This window comes from Pseudoliparis swirei, chromosome 18 (genome assembly GCF_029220125.1).
Source record: "Pseudoliparis swirei isolate HS2019 ecotype Mariana Trench chromosome 18, NWPU_hadal_v1, whole genome shotgun sequence".
NCBI classification, from domain to species: Eukaryota; Metazoa; Chordata; class Actinopteri; order Perciformes; family Liparidae; genus Pseudoliparis; species Pseudoliparis swirei.
Window position 1 is genome coordinate 26255123 of NC_079405.1, and position 20143 is coordinate 26275265.

At 44.8% G+C, this 20143-nt stretch overlaps 1 protein-coding gene and 1 long non-coding RNA gene across 5 annotated transcripts in view; both read left to right on the forward strand.

The window, feature by feature from the left end:
• The window catches only part of LOC130208085 (cadherin-4-like), a 209408-nt gene that overhangs the window by 147087 nt on the left and 42178 nt on the right, over nucleotides 1-20143 (forward strand). For all 3 annotated transcript variants that reach the window (XM_056437005.1, XM_056437002.1, XM_056437003.1), the window contains 2 exons: nucleotides 11651-11806; nucleotides 15900-16044. In XM_056437005.1, the coding sequence (XP_056292980.1) occupies nucleotides 11651-11806; nucleotides 15900-16044 (301 nt within the window). The remainder of the gene's footprint in view (nucleotides 1-11650; nucleotides 11807-15899; nucleotides 16045-20143) is intronic.
• On the forward strand, nucleotides 814-5743 carry LOC130208087 (uncharacterized). 2 transcript variants are annotated; one of them, XR_008834361.1, is made up of 5 exons: nucleotides 814-1131; nucleotides 3227-3254; nucleotides 4047-4214; nucleotides 4421-4514; nucleotides 4940-5743. It is a non-coding gene; the product is annotated as an uncharacterized LOC130208087 (long non-coding RNA). The 2 variants fall into 2 exon arrangements; XR_008834360.1 differs by lacking the exons at nucleotides 814-1131; nucleotides 3227-3254 and having other exon boundaries at nucleotides 4009-4214.

Sequence of the window (20143 nt, forward strand, 5' to 3'; positions counted from 1 at the left end):
TTCTTCTCACGCTGATAGCTCGTCCCTCGGGATCCCGGAGTAGTCGTCAGTAATCAAGGAAATCTCCCTCAAAGAGTTACAAATCGGTCACTTAGCTGACGGGTGTGATGTGACGGAGACCGACGGCCAGTTAGTCCTTCACATCTGAGCTGTGAGGGAGGGACTGGAGAGAGGGATGAGGGGTAGAGAGATATATATATATATATATATATATATATATATATATATATAGATAGATAGATAGATATGGATAGATGGATGGATGGATGGATAGATAGATAAATAGATGGATGGATAGATAGATATGGATGGATAGATGGATGGATGGATGGATAGATAGATGGATGGATGGAGAGATGGATGGATTGATAGATAGATAGATATGGATGGATCGATAGATTGAGTGATGGATCGATGGATATATAGATGATAGATGGTGCATGGATGGATGGATTGATATATATAGATATATAGATAGATACATGCTAGATGGATATAAGATGGATAGATAGATAGATAGATATATGATAAATAGATTTGACAGATGCACTGTAAACCCGAACGTCCAAATTAATCAAATAGATTAAGTAGTGTATACTCAAAGTTTTAGAGAAAGTTCTACTAACTTAAATATGTCAAGTTGGTGTAACATGTTCTTCTTTTTGAGTAATTTTAACTATTTTTTTATTAAATGGAACTATTTTGTAAAACATAACGTACGCCCAACGTAATAGAATTTAGTAATTATATGTTGCTAATGATAAAGTCCTGTTATTTCTATTGTTTTAAATATGGGTGATTTAAAAAGAAACCTAAATCACATGCTAAAATACAATAAAAGTGTAAAATACACAGTAAAATGTCCTTTTAGTTGTTTTTTAGTCGGTATCATAAAAGACTATTGAAGTTGTCATGATAATACAAAATAACTAGTAACATATCAACGACAAATAAAACGTTACGCTGAAAATTCACATTCAACTTGTAGTGTAAATCAACTTGGAGTCATCACGTGTTTTGGCCGTTATCAAAGTGCATTATGGGGATTTCGCGGGAGTCGTTACTTTACTTTCGTCCTGCACCCTTTCGCACGAGGCTGTGGTGTCATCGTCGACTCGGACTGTTTTCAAGGTGAGTGAGATCTTAAGTGTTTTTATATATACGTTGATATGTGTAATGTGTTTAGTTACATGATGTTACAATCAGCCAGTTGCCAAACCTCGAAAAACTAAAACTTTAAATAATTTCCTAGACTTTGCGAGAGACATTACGAGCTAGCTACGTCTGCTTCACTCGCCGAGACTCCAGTCCTCTGCCGGAGTCTGTCTCTCAACTTCAGCAGTGGCTGGTTTGAGCTCAGAGACACAAGTGGCGGCTAACGTTGGCTAACGTACGCTCCTCGTGTACTAAGGTACTATAGCTAACGCACGTCGGTTCGCGCAAGCTAACGTAACGACGTACCAGCGGAGGAGCACGAGGTGTTCCACTAAACTACCTTGTTCGACTGAGAACATCGCGGCTATGAACGTCGCTAGCTAACGTAACTTGACAGTGATCTCCGTGCTTCTCTGTTGGTTCACGGAAGCGCCCGATGTTTATGCTTGACTATTCACGTCACTCGCATCTCTGGCATTTCTTTTGTTTTTGTGCACGTCAAATAAAAACCACGTTATTGTTAGACCCTGTATGGAAAATCCTAGATAGATAGTGTTTTACGGTGGTGTTATTGAGACTTGCATGTAAGCTGCATAAATGAAATGTTTAGATATGCCACCAACAAATTATGTATTGTCAACTATGTTTGTCAGTGCATTATACCAGCGGTTCCTAACCTGGGTGTCAGGACCTCACAGGCTGTTGCATGGGAATCACAACGTGTTGTGGGAAGAGTCCTTAAGTAAGAAATATCAAAGAACAGCACAGAAAAATCTTGTTTGAAGAAATAAAATGAAATAATTGACAGTAATTGTACTATGGCATAGCATTTGCATCAACCTATCTCCACTAAAAAGTATTTCTGAAAAGGTGGCCAACCAGTAACATATTTTTGGACTCATTTAAAGGTTAAGAACCACACATTATATATTTTTAGAATGAGAAAAATTGTGCAAAGAATGTGTTTGTAATAGCATTCAAAACTCAGTCTTTCATTTTCTTCTCTTCTCTGATGAATAGGGAAACAGTTACCGGTCCTTTTTTAGTCAGTGTTCTTTCAAATCAAATATTTACTTTTAGTTTTACATCGCATACAAAAATGGAAAACATGCCATTTTAAAGCAAGCTAATAGTAATTAACTTGTTATGTTAATTAGTAAGTACCGTATTTTTTGCACTATAGGGCGCACTTAAACGCCTTTAATTTTCTCAAAAAACGACAGTGCGCCTTATAATCCGAAGCGCCGTATATATGGATTAATTCTGGTTTTGTTTACTGACCTCTAAGCGATTTTGTGTGGTACAAGGCGCTCACGGCGCTAAGTCAAAATGTTTTAGTACGACTTTGGTAAACTACAAAGCCGCACCGCTTGCAGCATTACGGCTACCGTAGCCAGGAGCGTCGCGGAGTAATACATACTGTAGCGACCCTGGGTCAGGAACGCTACGAGGCGTAGATGGCTTATAGGGTGTTTATTCAAGGAACATAGAACAAGCTACTGTTGGCGTAGCCTACGCCAAAACGACCGCAAACCGCCGTGAAACCTCAAAACCAGCTTCACGTCTGCTCGGGTCATAGCTCCGCTCGAACCCGCGGAACACAACAAAACACACACAACAACATCACTCGCTGTCCAATCACAGACCCGCCTCACAGCTACCAGCTCGTGAGACGTTCATTACATCCGGACATAACATTTCCCTCAGTCCGTTACAATACTGTGCTTCACCATAATATTACAGTGTGTGTATAAGGATCCCAAAATACAACTGAATAAGGTTGGTAGTTATTGTGAATACGCTCATTAACGTTTGAATAATGTTGAGAATGATTGTGAACGCGTTTAATAAAGTTTGATCGACTGACTTATCTGACTTTTTTTTTCCGCGTAATGCGCCTTATAGTCCGGTGCGCTTTATATATGAAAAAAGATCGAAAATAGACCATTCATTGACAGTGCGCCTTATAATCTAGTGCGCCCTATAGTGCAAAAAATACGGTAATAGTAATTCTGTTTTTAAAGTTTTAGATGTTGGTCTAAACTTTGTCATTTTTTTCTTTGCCTTTTAGGTTGCTGGTTCCAAAATAATCTGGAAGTGTAAATTGTGCGCAGCTTCTTGCACCTCCAGAATACAGTTATTTAGACACTGTAGGCTGCAGCACAGCCACTTTTCCAGAATCAGCCCTCTTCCATGCCTCTACACCGATTGCATTTGCACGTTTCAGACACTTAATTCACTGAGTACTCATTTATCAAGATATCATACAGCACAACCTATCAGTTGTACAGAGCAGAGTCAGGGGCCTGTGTTATTCAAATGCCCCTTATGCACATTTCAGCAACCCTTTTCTAATTCAGCTGTTTTCAGTCATCTCAGAAAGCATTTGAAAAATCATGAAACGGTGACATGCCCATATAAGGATTGTAGCTATATCACAAATGTGTACTCCTCGTTCAATTCTCATAAAAGTAGAGAACACCAAGCAGGTCTTGCATCTGACTTTCAAACTGATATTGTCAGTAGGATCCCCATATTCTTCAAGCCAGTATTTCTGAGGAAACTAGTGATTCGCATGAAGAATGCCCAGAGCAGAGCAGAGAAGTGGGGAACGGTGATCAGTGTGACACTGGCAGTCTAAGAAATCAACTTAAAACAAATTTACAAATTTAGCTTCTTTATTTCTAAAGATGCAGGCTATCCTTCATGTCTCGAACACAGCTACTCAGGAAATAGTAGACCACTTGAATCAGATCTTCTGAGGTAATATGGATCATCTCTTTAAGTGAAAATTGTGATTCTTATTCATTTGACCGCTATTGTCAGCTTTATGCACGTGCTATATTCTTCAAATTGAATGTTTTTTATTTGTTGCTGTTATTTCAATGTAGTTGTATGCAGAGTTCCAGAGGATAACCAATCAGAACCTGCCCAACCGATTCTATGCTGAGCTTGACCGCCATCTTCCACGACTAATGACTTTATTTAGGCAGAAGGCATCAAGAACTGGAAAGACAGCAGATGCTCTGGCTGAAATTTTAAAAATCCACGATGAACAGGTAAATAGATTATTACACACTTCATAGGTTGAACCGGTGGAACTTCGAACAGGTTCAATGACTCAAATGAGCTTTGTGAATTTTGCAATTAGTCCACTTTGTGTTTGACATTTGTTTGATTGCATTAAAGATGTGAACAGGTTATTTGTGGCCATATGTTCTGAATGGATTATTTTAAATGTACAAATGTGTTTTTATCTGAATAGGAAAACCAGGACATACACACCAAACGTACGACTGTTCTCCACGGCCTTCCTGTCTATCTGCGAGGATGTATCTGGATTCTTCAGAACCTGCACAGTGAGTCTTCTTAAGTCACTAACAGATTCTACGTGTGCATGATGTAAACAGTTCATCAAAATACTAATATCTTTTAGGACTTACCTTTGTTTAGTCTACCCATACACTTTTCGGGTATAGTCTGTTTTCGCCTCACTACAAAGGAACTGTATTGGCAAGTGAGAAGATGTTCAGTAAAATATGTTCCTGTAAATGTCCTTTAGCTTGGTTTCAGTCTCTCACCACTTGGATTCTCTGGTAATTTGGTTGATTTGTGTGTGCAGAACATGGATCTTATGTTGTTCCCCTCTTACAATGAGACACAGGTCTCCCTTGTAAAAGAGGCCTTTGTTTTCATTGGGACTTGGTTAAGGAAAGATACATTATGTCATCTGTGCTGTTCCATGTGTTAGTTTGTGATTGGTATCTCTTTTTCATTCATTCAGGACGAGTCTGATGAGCCAGAGCTTGATGGGGTTGCAGTGGGCCTCCTTACTGTCACCAGTGACAATAACACAAGTGCAGTTCACTACCACCCTGTGAAAATCTCTGATTATTGAAAGTGATGTCATGGTTAGTCTCCCCAGACTTGGCGATGCCTTCCTGGTAGTCTTTGGATTCATGTATGCACTACACCTCAGCTACCCCAAAGCACTTACCAAGACTTTTGAGTTCATTCAAAAGATCTTACTTGGCCTAGAAAGTGGCAAACTGTCACCGAAGTTGCAGACCCTCAAGAACGTTTTGATGACCTAGAAACGGAAGGCTGCAGCGGTATACCATTATAAAAGGTTCAACATGTTCAAGTTAAAAGGTCTATGATCACGTCTTGCAGCTTTGCAATGCAGCGCCATCATGTGATCTGTTCATGTATGTTATTGTGTTGTGTATTATGGAGGAAAAAAAGGCAGAGGTCATGGTTCTCGGGTAGTTATCTTTGTGCAGATACATTTTTTAAAAATTCTTTTATGCCTCATGTACGTGTTTCCTGTTAATGTCAATTTATCAACAATAGCGGTAAAGATCATCATTATCTTTTAAACGTAAAGATACAATTTATTTTAGAAGTTTAACTTTGGTTGCAAAGTTGAAATGTTTTATTTGTTGTGCCCATATTCATTCAAATAATTAAAATGATCAGCCACTATAAAGATGGAAGTTTTTCTTTTTTTCCTGAAAATGTTCTGAAACAGTTCTGTTGTATTTAATCCAAAATGCCGCACTATATACTCAGGAAGCCAAGAGCAGTGTTTTTTCGCTATAACAAAAAATGTTGGTATTGTTTTATGTCACCAGCTCTAAGCTTAAGCTCTACAATTTATTAAAGTATATTTTCAAATTATTTATTTTAATATTGCAGTGTGCTAAATGTGAGTGCAAGAAAATACTGTTCAATAGATAGATGTTCATGACTTAAATTTTGAGTTTGTTAAACTCAATGTAATTGAGGCAATCAATTGCCACAAAAAAATTAAGTTTCGAGTCTTATCTTTTTAAGTAAACAAATTCAAAACATTTGACTAATGTGAACTCGAAAACATTGAGTTTGGTTAACATGAAATGGTGTGGTTGTGTACTTTATTTTTTAAAGTTCTGTGAACTTATTCCAGTGGTTTGAAAACTTGAACATTTTAAGTACTAATAACTGAAAATAATTGAGTTGAGCTAAATTAACACTTTAATTTAAGCTGTAATCAAAAGGTACAAGTAGCAAGTCATCAAACTTTTTAAGTTCTGCAAAATCAAATTAAAAAGTTCATTAACTCAAAAAATTTGAGGCAATATATTGCCTCAAATTTTTTGAGTTCTACTAACTTACTCGGGTTTACAGTGTGGATAGATAGATGGATATATGATAAATAGATATATGACAGATGGATAGATAGATAGATAGATATATGATAAATAGATATATGACAGATGGATAGATAGATAGATGGATATATGATAAATAGATATATGACAGATGGATAGATAGATAGATATATGATAAATAGATATATGACAGATGGATAGATAGATAGATGGATATATGATAAATAGATATATGACAGATGGAAAGTTACTCATGGGATTCGAAGGACTTCACTTCATCAAAGTATTGCCTCTTCGTGAAGACCCCGTCACGTGGAAACACCCAGAAGGCCTCGTGCCGCGTGAGAGCTCCTTTGCGTCCTCTCGGGTGTTTACCGGCTGCGTGGCGTCCGCTTTGAAGCCGCGGCGAAGAGATCAGATCGCACGCCGGAGCTCCGACGCTCACGAGCGATCTGACGGCTCGGAGGCGTGGCAGGTGAGAACGCCACGCGTCGGTTTCCCACGCGACGGCCGTGTCATGATTAATTATTGAGCCGAGCCGGCGCTCCTGATCCTCGCTCCGGTGGATCTCTTTTCTTACCCGTCAAACACTTCACGAGCCGCCACTCACGCAGCCGCGGAGTACGTAGACGTGGAAAAGAGACGCAGGCCGGTGGGCGTTCTTCACCGCAACAAATACATTTATCTTCCGCACGTTCCCACGACTCCACCGCATGTGGCCGAGGCCTTAACGAGCGCGTCCGCTTCACGAGAGAATGTTCTCTCCGACGCGTTCCTTCGTTACCGCGACGCGTAATCCGTCGGCTCGCCGCCGCGCCGCGACACTGACGAGGGCGACCGATCAAATGAAGTCATTACGCACGCGTCATTTCATCGCCGCTTTTTTGATTGGCAGGCGGTGGGCGTCGTGAATAATAAATGCAATCAGTCTCGCGGTATCGTTGTTCACGCCGCGGTGATTACATGTACGCCGGGCAGGAGAGCCCGAGTGCGCAGATTGATGGGGAGTGATACGGCGGCGTGTGTATACGTTACACTTAAAACCTGCGGGGGGGGGGGGGGGCACGTGATGTGGAAGCGAGCTCGAAGGAAATGGGAAATTGCAGGTGTGAAAGAGCTCGCGGAGGTGTGTGTGTGGGAGGTGAGGGAGAGAGGGAGGGAGGGAGGGAGAGAGGGAGAGAGAGGAGAGACCCCGAAGGACCGGGAAATTGCAGAGGAGGAGGAGGAGGAGGAGGAGGAGGAGGAGGAGGAGGAGGAGGAGAGAGAGAGAGAGAGAGGAGAGAGAGAGAGAGAGAGAGATGGAGAGAGAGAGATGGAGAGAGAGATGGAGAGAGAGAGAGAGAGATGGAGAGAGAGAGAGAGAGAGAGGATAGAGAGAGAGGAGAGAGAGGGGGAGGAGAGAGGAAGAGAGAGAGGAGGAGGAGAAGAGAGAGAGAGAGGGGAAGAGAGAGAGAGAGGAGAGAGAGAGAGAGAGAGAGAGAGGAGAGAGAGAGAGAGAAAGGAGGAGAGAGAGGAGAGGAGAGGAGGAGGAGAGAGAGAGAGAGAGGAGAGAGGGAAAGAGAGAGAGAGAGGGGGGAGAGAGGAGAGGAGAGAGAGAGAGAAGCGGGAGAGGGTGAGAGAGAGAAGCGGGAGAGAGGGAGAGGGAGGGAGAGAAAGGAAGAGAGAGGGAGTGAGAGAGAGGAGAGAGAGAGGGGAGAGAAAGGGAGAGAGAGGGAGGGAGAAAGAGAGGGAGGGAGAGAAAGGAAGAGAGAGGGAGTGAGAGAGAGGAGAGAGGGGAGAGAGGAGAGAAAGAGGGAGAGAGAGAGAGGGAGGGAGAGAGAGAGAGAGACCAGCCTTCCTTTTTTCACCATTGGGATTATTACCTCTGACTTGTAATTTGTAACCATGGTGATGGTTCAGTCCCAATAAAAAGGAGAGTCGATCTGAGTCGGGAGGATATCTGAAGATGAAGCACCTGGAGGGAGATGAAACTGTCCGGGGTCCGTACATCCATGACGACCGGTTCATATCGGCCCTCTGGAGTTTGATGAAGTGATTCCTGTGAGTCTGAATACTGGCTGTGAACATGAAGGGGATCGATTACAGCTTTGCTTATTGAGTCGAGGGACTTTGGGTTTTTTTGGGGAAATGGTCACGAGACGCAGCGATGAGGTCGAGGTCGGAGAAATGAGAGGAGTCGGAAAAATAAGACACAAAACAAGAGACAGGGACTTCAAAATAAGACACAAAAAAAGAGACAGGGACTTCAAAATAAGACACAAAACAAGAGACAGGGACTTCAATATGAGACACAAAACAAGAGACAGGGACTTCAAAATAAGACACAAAACAAGAGACAGGGACTTCAAAATAAGACACAAAACAAGAGACAGGGACTTCAATATAAGACACAAAAAAAGAGACGGGGACTTCAAAATAAGACACAAAAGAGACAGGGACTTCAATATAAGACACAAAACAAGAGACAGGGACTTCAAAATAAGACACAAAACAAGAGACAGGGACTTCAATATGAGACACAAAAAAAGAGACAGGGACTTCAAAATAAGACACAAAACAAGAGACAGAAACTCCAGATCATGACAACGGACTCGATGACTCACAGAAGGCCCCATGAAGCACTTCAAAAGATGCAGGATGCTACTTACTGTGTACGAAAATCAGCTGTGTTGCACAACATTACCCGAAATGTTACTGTTTACGTTGCAGATTAAGATCTAACTCGCAAAATATATCCATTTTAATATGAGATGAGATTTTGTCTGTATTCATCCCCCCAGGGGGAAATGTCTTTATGCAGCAGCAAAACATTTTTTTACAAATATACAATACGATAAAATAAAACAGCAGGGCATTTTACATTTAAGAAATTAAATAATAAAGGAAATATAAAGGTAAAAAATACAATTTAAATAAATGTGATTGATTAAAATCAGAACTGAAAGTTTCACCATGACTAGACATTATATTTAAAAAAATGTAAAGAACATTTTACCGTTAACGCCTCTTTTTCATTTCTGCAGTATTAATTCAGCTATTAATTAAATGTAATTCAGAATATGTGATTCACTGCACGTCCTCGGGTCCCCAGCGGTACACACTGTGATGGTTCTCCAGATATGCAGAGGACACACACACACACACACAGAGACGATATGAAACTTTAATAACGTTACGTACCGAATTTGGTGGCAGTGCTCAAAATGTGAAGGATCATCATGATAGAAAAAGACACAAAAACAGATTCGGACACAATTTAAAACATATTTTCTGGAGCCATATTTGGCGTGGCTCACGTGGATGTGTTCTAAAAACTATAAAGAGAGAAGAATATGGAGAAAGACTCACGTGTCGAATGTTAAATGGTTGTAATAGCGTCACCATCTGGCCAAATTACAACGGGTTCAATGTCCTCGGCTCCTCAGCAATACACACGTCTGGTGTGATCGGGTCTTAAGATATGCGAAGAACACACACATACACACACACACACACTTTGCTTTATAGTCAGATGTCACATTAACGTTGCTGCGTTGTGTGGTGGGATAGTTAAATCCTCGGAGCCCATTAGAAATCGATGGCACAGAAAAGCTTCAAAGGCGTCTCCTTTTGTCTCCTCTCGAGTCGGGGAGGCGAGTCGAGCCGAAGTATCGACATTTCCAAACTTGTCACATTTGTGTGAGGAATAACAACCGCGGTGTTAAAAGGTGGAACGGGCGCAGAGACGAGGCATGAAGCAGAGCTCGGCCTTTTTTACACGTGTTCAAAGTCTGACGGGGAGAAAGAAAACCAGGAACATCTAAATCATTTGAACGTGGCTCTGCACGTTGTGCAATTTTCTGTATTATTTTGCAGCTTCGGGTTGTCGGTTCAAAGCAGAGAAAGAAAAATGTTTCCATCTGTGTTTCGATCAAACTTTTTTCTATCTCGCACTTTATTTCCTGTGTTTGTGTTTCGCGTGACAGTTCGTGTCTCCATCCTCTGATCGCGTTGGACTCTCGGTTGCAGGATGAACACCGGGTCTGTCTGTGCACCTGTCTCTCTGCACGTTGTTCAATTTTGGTTTTTTCTTATCTGTCGGATCAAAACAAGCCTCAACGAAAGAAAAATATTTCCATCTGTGTTTCTATCAAACTTTTTTCTATCTCGCACTTTATTACCTTCGCATTGAAAATGCGGAAGGTTATGTTTTGATCGCCGTGTATTTATTTATTTGTATGCGTGTTACTCGCATAACTCAAAAGGTATTAAACCGAATCGCATGCAATTTGGTGGGATGATTGGTTATTATCTGGGGACCATTTGATTAGATTTTGGGATCGATCGGGTGAAAGGTCAAGGTCAAGGTCATGAAAAGGTCAAAATCTTCTTTTTACCATAGCATGGTCAACTTTTATCCAATTGGCATGCAACTAATGCCAAAATGTTCATATGTCAATGCTCAATCTTGTGATATGCGAAGGTATGCGCTCTACCGAGTGCCCGTTCTAGTTTCTTGTGTGTGTTTGTGTTTTGCGTGACAGTTCGTGTCTCCATCCTCTGATCGCGTTGGACTCTCGGTTGCAGGATGAACACCGGGTCTGTCTGTGCACCTGTCTCTCTGCACGTTGTTCAATTTTGGTTTTTTCTTATCTGTCGGATCAAAACAAGCCTCAAAGAAAGAAAAATGTTTCCATCTGTGTTTCCATCAAACTTTTTTCTATCTCGCACTTTATTACCTTCGCATTGAAAATGCGGAAGGTTATGTTTTGATCGCCGTGTATTTATTTATTTGTATGCGTGTTACTCGCATAACTCAAAAAGAATTAAACCGAATCGCATGCAATTTGGTGGGATGATTGGTTATTATCCGGGGACCATTTGATTAGATTTTGGGATCGATCGGGTGAAAGGTCAAGGTCAAGGTCATGAAAAGGTCAAAATCTTCTTTTTACCATAGCATGGTCAACTTTTATCCAATTGGCATGCAACTAATGCCAAAATGTTCATACGTCAATGCTCAATCTTGTGATATGCGAAGGTATGCGCTCTACCGAGTGCCCGTTCTAGTTTCTTGTGTGTGTTTGTGTTTCGCGTGACAGTTCGTGTCTCCATCCTCTGATCGCGTTGGACTCTCGGTTGCAGGATGAACACCGGGTCTGTCTGTGCACCTGTCTCTCTGCACGTTGTTCAATTTTCGTTTCTTCTTCTTTTCTGTCGGATCAAAACAAGCCTCAAAGAAAGAAACATTTCTCCATCTGTGTTTCCATCAAACTTGATTTCTTGTTTATTTCTTTTGCATGTGATCTCGCAGGAAGTAAACCGGGTCCGCGCGTAACCCGTCTCTCTGTTTCCGCCCTCAGATCCGCTCCGACCAGGACAAGGCCTCCGGCATCCGCTACAGCATCACGGGCGCCGGCGCCGACCAGCCGCCGAGCGGCATCTACAACATCGACCCCGTCAGCGGCAACATGTTCGTCACGCAGCCCCTGGACCGCGAGGAGAGAGCCTCCTTCCACGTAAGGGAGGGAAACCAGTCCGTCTGGTCTTGTTTCTGCACACACACACACACACACACACACACACACGCAGGATGCTGGAGGTTGGGGTTTCCTTTCGAACCACGTGGGGGTTAAACGTCTTTGTGAATCCGTGAATTTAAAGGCGCAGGCCGCCGCGTGAGACTCGCAGGCCGCCGGTTTACAGACACGCGTCGCCCGCTCCACTTCATATCCCGGCTCGAGGGGAGACGCCGGCGAGGCGCCTGTCAGCGTGATCGATGGCCGCGCCGCCGACGGAGCTAATTCAGACGCACGCCGCCTCAGAGGAAGAGTAGAATAAAGGCGAGTGGATCTCTGCCAGCGCTCCTCTGAGCGCCGTGCGCACATTATGAACCGAGGCTCCAGATGATTGCCTCCTTCGATTGGTTTGTCTTGCGTGTGTGTGTGCGTGTGTGTGTGTGTGTGTGTGTGTGTGTGTGTGTGTGTGTGATCTTACGTTCAAGAACCGCGGACAGGAGCCGCGCTGTGTGTTTGTTGTCTCGTATCTGCTCTTACACTCCACCAAGCGAATTGGGATCAATAAAGCAGCCGAGGTTATTGGTCCCCGGGAAAGAACCGCTTGGTAAACCGTTCTCATTGGCCGACGCCCCGCGGACTTCAAGTCGAATGCGGCTCCTGCTTCGACCGCGTGCTGCTTGTGATGTACGGTCGGGCGGAGGAGAAGTTCAATGGGGGGGGGCAGTCCATTGTTTACTTCAACGAGACAGGAAGTCCACAACACTAACATGTGCTCATCACTCGGGGATTATTACGACTTACGAATGTAACTTAAACGTAAAAGAAAGAAAGAGAAGAGCGGATCATCGTTACCGTTCACATAGCAGGACTTATCCCAATGAGTCCGCCATGCAGCGCCTTAATATTAAATCAAACTAATGGCTCCTTAAAGAGAGTCTGCTAACGGGACGTTGCTAACGGGACGTTGCTAACGGGAAGTTGCTAACGGGAAGTTACTAACGGGAAGTTGCTTATGGGACGTTGCTAATGGGATGTTGCTTACGGGATGTTGTTAACGGAACGTTGCTAATGAGATATTGCTAACGGGACTTTGTTAACAGGACTTTGCTAACGGTATATTGCTAATGGTACATTGCTAACGGGACATTGCTAATGGTATGTTGTCAACGGGGTGTTGTTAACGGGACGTTGCTAACGGGACCCCGCCACGTTGTCCTCTCAACAGACCTTTCATTAGAGAAAGAAAAGGAGTTTCCTTCGACAATATATCATTGAAGCAAATAATATAAACAATATCTTATATATATAAAACATAGCAAGCATAATAAATATGACACATCAAGTTTGTCCTTAAATTAATCATGTTAAAAAATGTAATATTGATGTCCAATTTTTTTCAAATCGTCCTTAACAATGAATTTTAATTCGATCAAAATATTTATTGCGCGGCTCCAGGGGTGAGGGGAACGGGAAATTAAAAAAGAGCGCTTCATAGTTAGAGTTTGCAGAGCAGTCAGAACGGACGACTTATCCCAATTCGCCCGCCAGGTAGTCCGTTATTATCTGCCGTGCTAATAATGCACCTGAGTCTGAAGAGAACCGGTGTGTTCAATTATCCACGTTCTAAAACGTGATATTGATTTCCACTTTTAAAAACCTCGTCCCAAACAATGAATTTGAATTCGATCAGCTCCGGGGGTAAAGGGGACCGCTGGGACACACACACACACACACACACACACACACACTGTGTTTCTCCTCTGTGGTTGGTCCAGTCATACGAAAGCTCTCCCGTCAGGATACTGATGTCGGCACCCAGACACACACACACACACACACACACACACACTTGCAGGGATGTACACACTCCTCCAGGCCCTAAGATCACATTTCCAATTCCTCCATCGAGCGCACAGACACAGCAACATATAAACAGACTCTGGTGGTCACACACACTCGAAATATAGAGATTTAGACACTCACATAAGCTGGGATGCACACACACACACACACACACACACACATGCAGGCAGAAAGGCAGAACCATACACACACACAAAAAGACAAAATCGTTAGCGCACACGTGCACTGAAGCAGCCAGACATCCCTCAGTGTCCACAGCCTGAGAAAACAGATTGGGTTTGTTTGTTTGTTTGTTTGTTTGTTGGGTCTCCTCTCCTCCATCTTTGTTTGCTGTGTTCCAGCCAATGGAAAACTAGCATCTTGAGGACCATTAGGCGGCTAAAGAGGGCTCGTTTTGATTGGCTGTGTCTGCGTGTGTGTGTGTGTGTGTGTCAAACGTTTTAATGTGTGCACAGAAGGAAGGCGGGAAGGGAGGCGGAAAGGAAGGCGGGAAGGAAGGGGGGAAGGAAGGGGGGAAGGAAGGTGGAAGGAAGGCGGAAGGAAGGGGGAAGTAAGGGGGGAAGGAAGGCGGAAGGAAGGGGGGAAGGAAGGCGGAAGGGAAATAAGGCGGGAAGGAAGGCGGAAGGAAGGCGGAAAGGAAGGTGGGAAGGAAGGCGGGAAGGAAGGTGGGAAGGAAGGGGGGAAAGAAGGTGGGAAGGAAGGCGGAAGGAAAGGGGGAAGGAAGGCGGAAAGGAAGGCGGAAGGGAAATAAGGCGGGAAGGAAGGCGGAAGGAAGGTGGGAAAGAAGGAAGGTGGAAGGAAGAAGGGAAATAAGGCGGGAAGGAAGGCGGAAGGAAGGTGGGAAGGAAGGCGGGAAGGAAGGCGGGAAGGAAGGTGGGAAGGAAGGTGGGAAGGAAGGGGGAAGTAAGGCGGAAGGAAGGCGGAAAGGAAGGTGGGAAGGAAGGAAGGCGGGAAGGAAGGCGGGAAGGAAGGTGGGAAAGAAGGAAGGCGGGAGGAAGAAGGGAAATAAGGCGGGAAGGAAGGCGGAAGGAAGGTGGGAAGGAAGGCGGGAAGGAAGGCGGAAGGAAGGGGGAAGTAAGGCGGAAGGAAGGGGGAAGGAAGGCTGGAAGGAAGGCGGAAGGGAAATAAAGCGGGAAGGAAGGTGGGAAGGAAGGCGGGAAGGAAGGCGGAAGGAAGGGGGGAAGGAAGGCGGGAAGGAAGAAGGGAAGGAAGGCGGGAAGGAAGGCGGGAAGGAAGGTGGGAAAGAAGGAAGGCGGGAGGAAGAAGGGAAATAAGGCGGGAAGGAAGGCGGAAAGGAAGGTGGGAAGGAAGGCGGGAAGGAAGGCGGGAAGGAAGAAGGGAAGTAAGGCGGGAAGGCAGGAAGGCGGGCATTTTCGAGCCTCCTCTCCTCTCGCTGCGACTGAACAGCGCTCCGGCGGAGGCGGTGTGTGTTTCCGGGCGGCGGGACGAGGGTGATGTCACCGCTCGCCGTTGTGTTAGATATCATTTGCGGGGGATTGGCGGGGAGCGGAGGGCGCGGCGGAGATTAAGACGTCCCACTGTCGATGATGATTGCTTTTGTCAGTCCTCCCTGTTCAAGCCCCCCACACACACACACACACACCCTCACCGCCCCCACACTATCCCACACACACACACACACTCCCACTGCCTCTTTGTGCTTTCATATCTCATTTACTTGCACAAGGCTCAGTCGCTCTCCTCCTCTCCTTCCCATCTCGTTCGCCCTTTTTTTTCTCCCTGCGACGCTCCTCTCTCTCTCTCCTCTCTTGTCAAGGAACAGCTCATCAGTGGGAGACAGACTTCCAAACGGCTGCTTTGACAAAACAAAATGACATAAAGGATCCTCAGCTTGAGTCTCTGATATTATTCTTTGGGCCTCTGGCTGCGCCGACAACCAAATAGTTTGTCGTCGGCTCGGTGGGAACGTTTTCACGACTTCGCCCAGTCTCCGTGTCCTTGTCGTCCTTGTTGTCATCCTCGTTGTCGTCCTCGCTGTCGTTGTCGTTGTTGTGGTCAGTGCCAAGACACCGACAGGATACTCGTACCCCGTTGTCCAACAAGAAACAGAACGTTTGCCAATTGGATGAAGTTGCCAATTAATAAAAGTCAGTGTGTGTGTGTGTGTGTGTGTGTGTGTGTGTGTGTGTGTGTGTGTGTGTGTGTGTGTGTGTGTGTGTGTGTGTGTGTGTTTATAAATGCTCATCGAGCTTCTGTTTCCCTCTTGCAGCTGCGAGCGCACGCCGTGGACATGAACGGGAACCAGGTGGAGAACCCCATCGACCTGTACATCTACGTGATCGACATGAACGACAACCGGCCCGAGTTCCTGAACCAGGTCTACAACGGCTCCGTGGCGGAGGGGTCCAAACCGGGTGAGGGGGGCCGGGGGGCCGAGGCGGGGGCCGAGGGCCCGGAGGGTCGGGGCGAGGCGGGAGCCGAGGCCGGGGTCCGAGGGGGGGCGGGGCCGAGGCGGGCCGAGGGCGGGCCGCTTCAGAGGGAAGTTGTGTTTCTATGAGTCAGCACTTTGCTTTCACTCAAGCAACTCGCTTTCTTCATTCTCTATCCTCTCTCTCTCTTTCTCTCCCTCTCTTCATCCTCTCTCCCCTCTCTCTCTCTTTCTCTCCCTCTCTTCATCCTCTCTCCCCTCTCTCTCTCTCTTTCTCTCCCTCTCTTCATCCTCTCTCCCCTCTCTCTTTCTCTCCCTCTCTTCATCCTCTCTCCCCTCTCTCTTTCTCTCCCTCTCTTCATCCTCTCTCCCCTCTCTCTTTCTCTCCCTCTCTTCATCCTCTCTCCCCTCTCTCTCTCTTTCTCTCCCTCTCTTCATGGTATGGTATGGTATGGTATGCGGTTTTATTGTCATTGACTAGAGTACAGGTACAAAAGCAACGAAATTGCAAAGAAAGGGTGGATGAAAGATTACAGCATAACATGAGGGAAGAGAGGCGAGAAAAAAACACAACCCCCCGACTATGCCCCTAAAGGGGTACAGTGTGGGAGCAGGAAAAAACACCTTAGCACATAAGCACATACATCTTAAACATGACTTGCAACGAGTAGGAAGGGGGGAGGGGAGGTAAGCCAAAGACTGGGTGATCTAAGCCCAGCCATTGGGGGCAGGAGGTGACCAGCACCGACAAGCAGCCAGCCCGGTCCGTCAGCCATTACAGCGCCAGCCACAGACCCCGTCCTGTCACACTGGGGGGACGAAGCAGACGAAGGCGTGGGATGGGGGTGGGGGTAGTGAATGCAAATCCGTATGTTGAAAGTTCGTGTATGCGTGTTCTGGTATGTCGTCCTCCCCCAGGCCACAACAGACAGAGTTCTCAGACCGCAAGATGGTCGTTGCCATGGAGATAGCCTTGAAGGGTCCTGGGGAGAAAACAACCACAGGTGTCTGTGGATCGGGGAAGGAATGAGAGGTTCTCGCTTCAGCGATCTACGCAGGAGGTGATGTTCCAGTACCGGCCTTGGCCAAGGCCCGTCCTGGTAGAGGGCAAAGCAGATAAGATTGGGATTGTTTGGTCTTCCAGTAGCTGCATTAGAATTTGCGCAACTAATATTCCTCCATTTTCCTCCCAAATAGGATTTCAAATCGATCCAATTTCATTTGCAGAGCCGTCAGCTTCTCCACGATGTTGTCATTCTGACGGTTTAATGCCAAAGTCTGAGTGCCAACAACTCTGCCCAACGCGTCAATCATGTCGGGCAGCCTTAGGGGGCTTTTTAACAGCTGTCACCGTTTCCTTAATTTTCCGATAAGCCAGGACAGCGCCAAATCCAAACAGCAGAAATCCTGTAATCATAGTTCCGAATAGGTAGATGTCTTCTACGTCCTCCACGGAAAGGGATGCTAGGCACACGACACGCCACTTCCCCCACGCGTCCATCGTGTAACCAGCAACACACGTCCCAGCAGGACAGGCAGGTTCCCCCGAACCCGAGCTTCTCGTCGAGAAGACGGTGTCAATTTCGTTAAGAGACCAGTTGATCAGGTCCATGGTTTTTAGTTCGAAGAGCGATGCTGAGAGAGTCTCTCAAGTATAAAACAAGACAAGACATGACGATAGGAGCCAAGCAGGGAAGGGAAGGTCATGGGGAGGAGAGGGAAGAAAAATGCGACCGCCCTTCATCCATCTCTCCCTCCCTTCATCCACCCTCTATCCTCTCTCTCTCACCCTGTTTCTCTCTTCCTCTCTTCATCCATTCTCAATCCTCTCTCTCTCCCTCTTTCTCTCCTTTATTTTACTTTATTTCGTGGTTCTCTAGTTTCATGTTCAGACTTCTCAGATTCAGGATCACTAAAGATACTCAACAACAACGCTCTCAAGAAGCCAACATTAGTTTTATTGGACTTTTTTAATGGAGTCATAAAAGAAACAAGAGCAAAGCTATAAATACTGCAGTTACTCCAAAACGTGAAATGTAACAACTGAAGTGAACAGAAACAATAATCCATGTGCAGCTGGATGGGACTGATTTATTAATATTTGTTATTGTATTGGTTTACAATCTGAAGACTGCAGAGCAGCACTTCTGATCCCGTTCACGTCCTCTCCTCCAGCGGACCAATCAGATGCTCCCGTTGTGTTTCTCCCGTCTTCAGGAAGCCCTTCAGAATAAAACATCAACGCTTCCATCTTTTATTTTCGGCGGCCTGGACTAAACTCGGCTCCGACATCCCGCCGCGTGAATGTCGGGTTTCCGGGCGAGAGATATTTTTGGTGTCGCGGTATCTCGGCCGGACGCATGGTTATCTCGCTCCGCAGAGCGTGGAGAGAGGCGGCGGCGGTCAGAATGCCGAGTAGCCTTCATGTCTCGACTGGAAGAACTCTTGTTCTAACAATCGGGCCCCGAGGAGCCGCGACGCCTTCACGGCGCTCACATATTGTTCTGTTGCAGAGCTTCGTCTCAAGGGGGGATTCACAGACAATACAGGAAAGCATGCGCGTACGCGCGCGCGTGTGTGTGTGTGTGTGTGTGTGTGTGTGTGTGTGTGTGTGTGTGTGTCGGTTACCCTCCAGTGGAGCGTGAGTCTACGTACACAGCTCCTAATTAGCGAGGGCGACCAGACATTCCAGAAAATGCTACTTTTCTTCGGGGGGGTTTTCCGCTCCGATGATCTGCGTTCAGTTTCCGAATCGAGAAAAAAAAGGTCTTTTAAATTCTATTTTTTATTTTTGAACAGAAGGCAAAAATAGAATTCACGAGAAAATCTGTGACACGTGGCGATCACTATCGAGGAGAGCGTTTGTTTTTGTTGTTTTTTGTCGGGCGTTGAGGTCGGAGACACGTGGCGTGTGCAGAGCTTCCCCTTCGCTCACTCGGTGGTTTCTGAGTTGATGATTTTTAATTAGGAAATAAAGTCGGTTACATGGTGTACTCACCAGGAATGAGGCCGGGTCAGAACCCTTTCATTTCTGATAAAGTTTCCTTCACAATAAAAGTAAAACGATTTTGTTGTTGTTGTTGTTGTTTGCAGCCCAATGCTGTCTTCATACTCGCCACTTCAATGGACGTCGGTGACCTGAACGGGATAACTACATCATAACTACATCATAACTACATCTTAACTACATCATAACTATGTCATAACTACATCATAACTACATCATAACATCATAACTACATCACAACATCATAACTACATCATAACTACATCATAACTACGTAACTACATCATGACTACATCATGACTACATCATGACTACATCAGAACTACATCATGACTACATCATGACTACATCAGAACTACATCATGACTACATCATGACTACATCATAACTACATCATGACTACATCATAACTACATCATAACATCATAACTACATCATGACTACATAACTACATCATAACTACATCATAACATCATCATAACTACATCATAACATCATAACTACATCATAATTACAACATCATAACTCTACCATAACTACGTCATAACTACATCAGAACTACATCATAACTACATCATGACTACATCATGGCTACATCAGAACTTCCTCATCATGACATGGACGAGCGTGTGTGATGTGAACACAGCGTCTCTCTTCCTCCGGCTGCAGCAGTAGATTTTGTTTTATTGAACATTAATTGCCAATAAAGATTCATTAAGTCAGTGATTAACAAATTTTCCTCTAAATTAAAAATCCCCCAAATGCACTTCAGGTTACACACAATCACTGATATGAATTCTAATTCATATCAGTGATTTTGTAACAAGAACTCTTGTTACAAAAATTCATGAAACAGTATTTTCAGTCTTGTCATCCGCTGATGTTCTTTTATTTTTTATTTTACTTGACACGTATTCATATTGTTTTGACCTAAACTGAAATGCAACGAGCAACACATTGTCTACCACGACTTCTTCATTCATTCATTATTTAAACTTATGGAAATTTCCAAAAATTTGAATCGGAAAAGGTGTGAAAGTGTCCAAATTCAGCCCAACATGTGAAGATGTTCTTACAG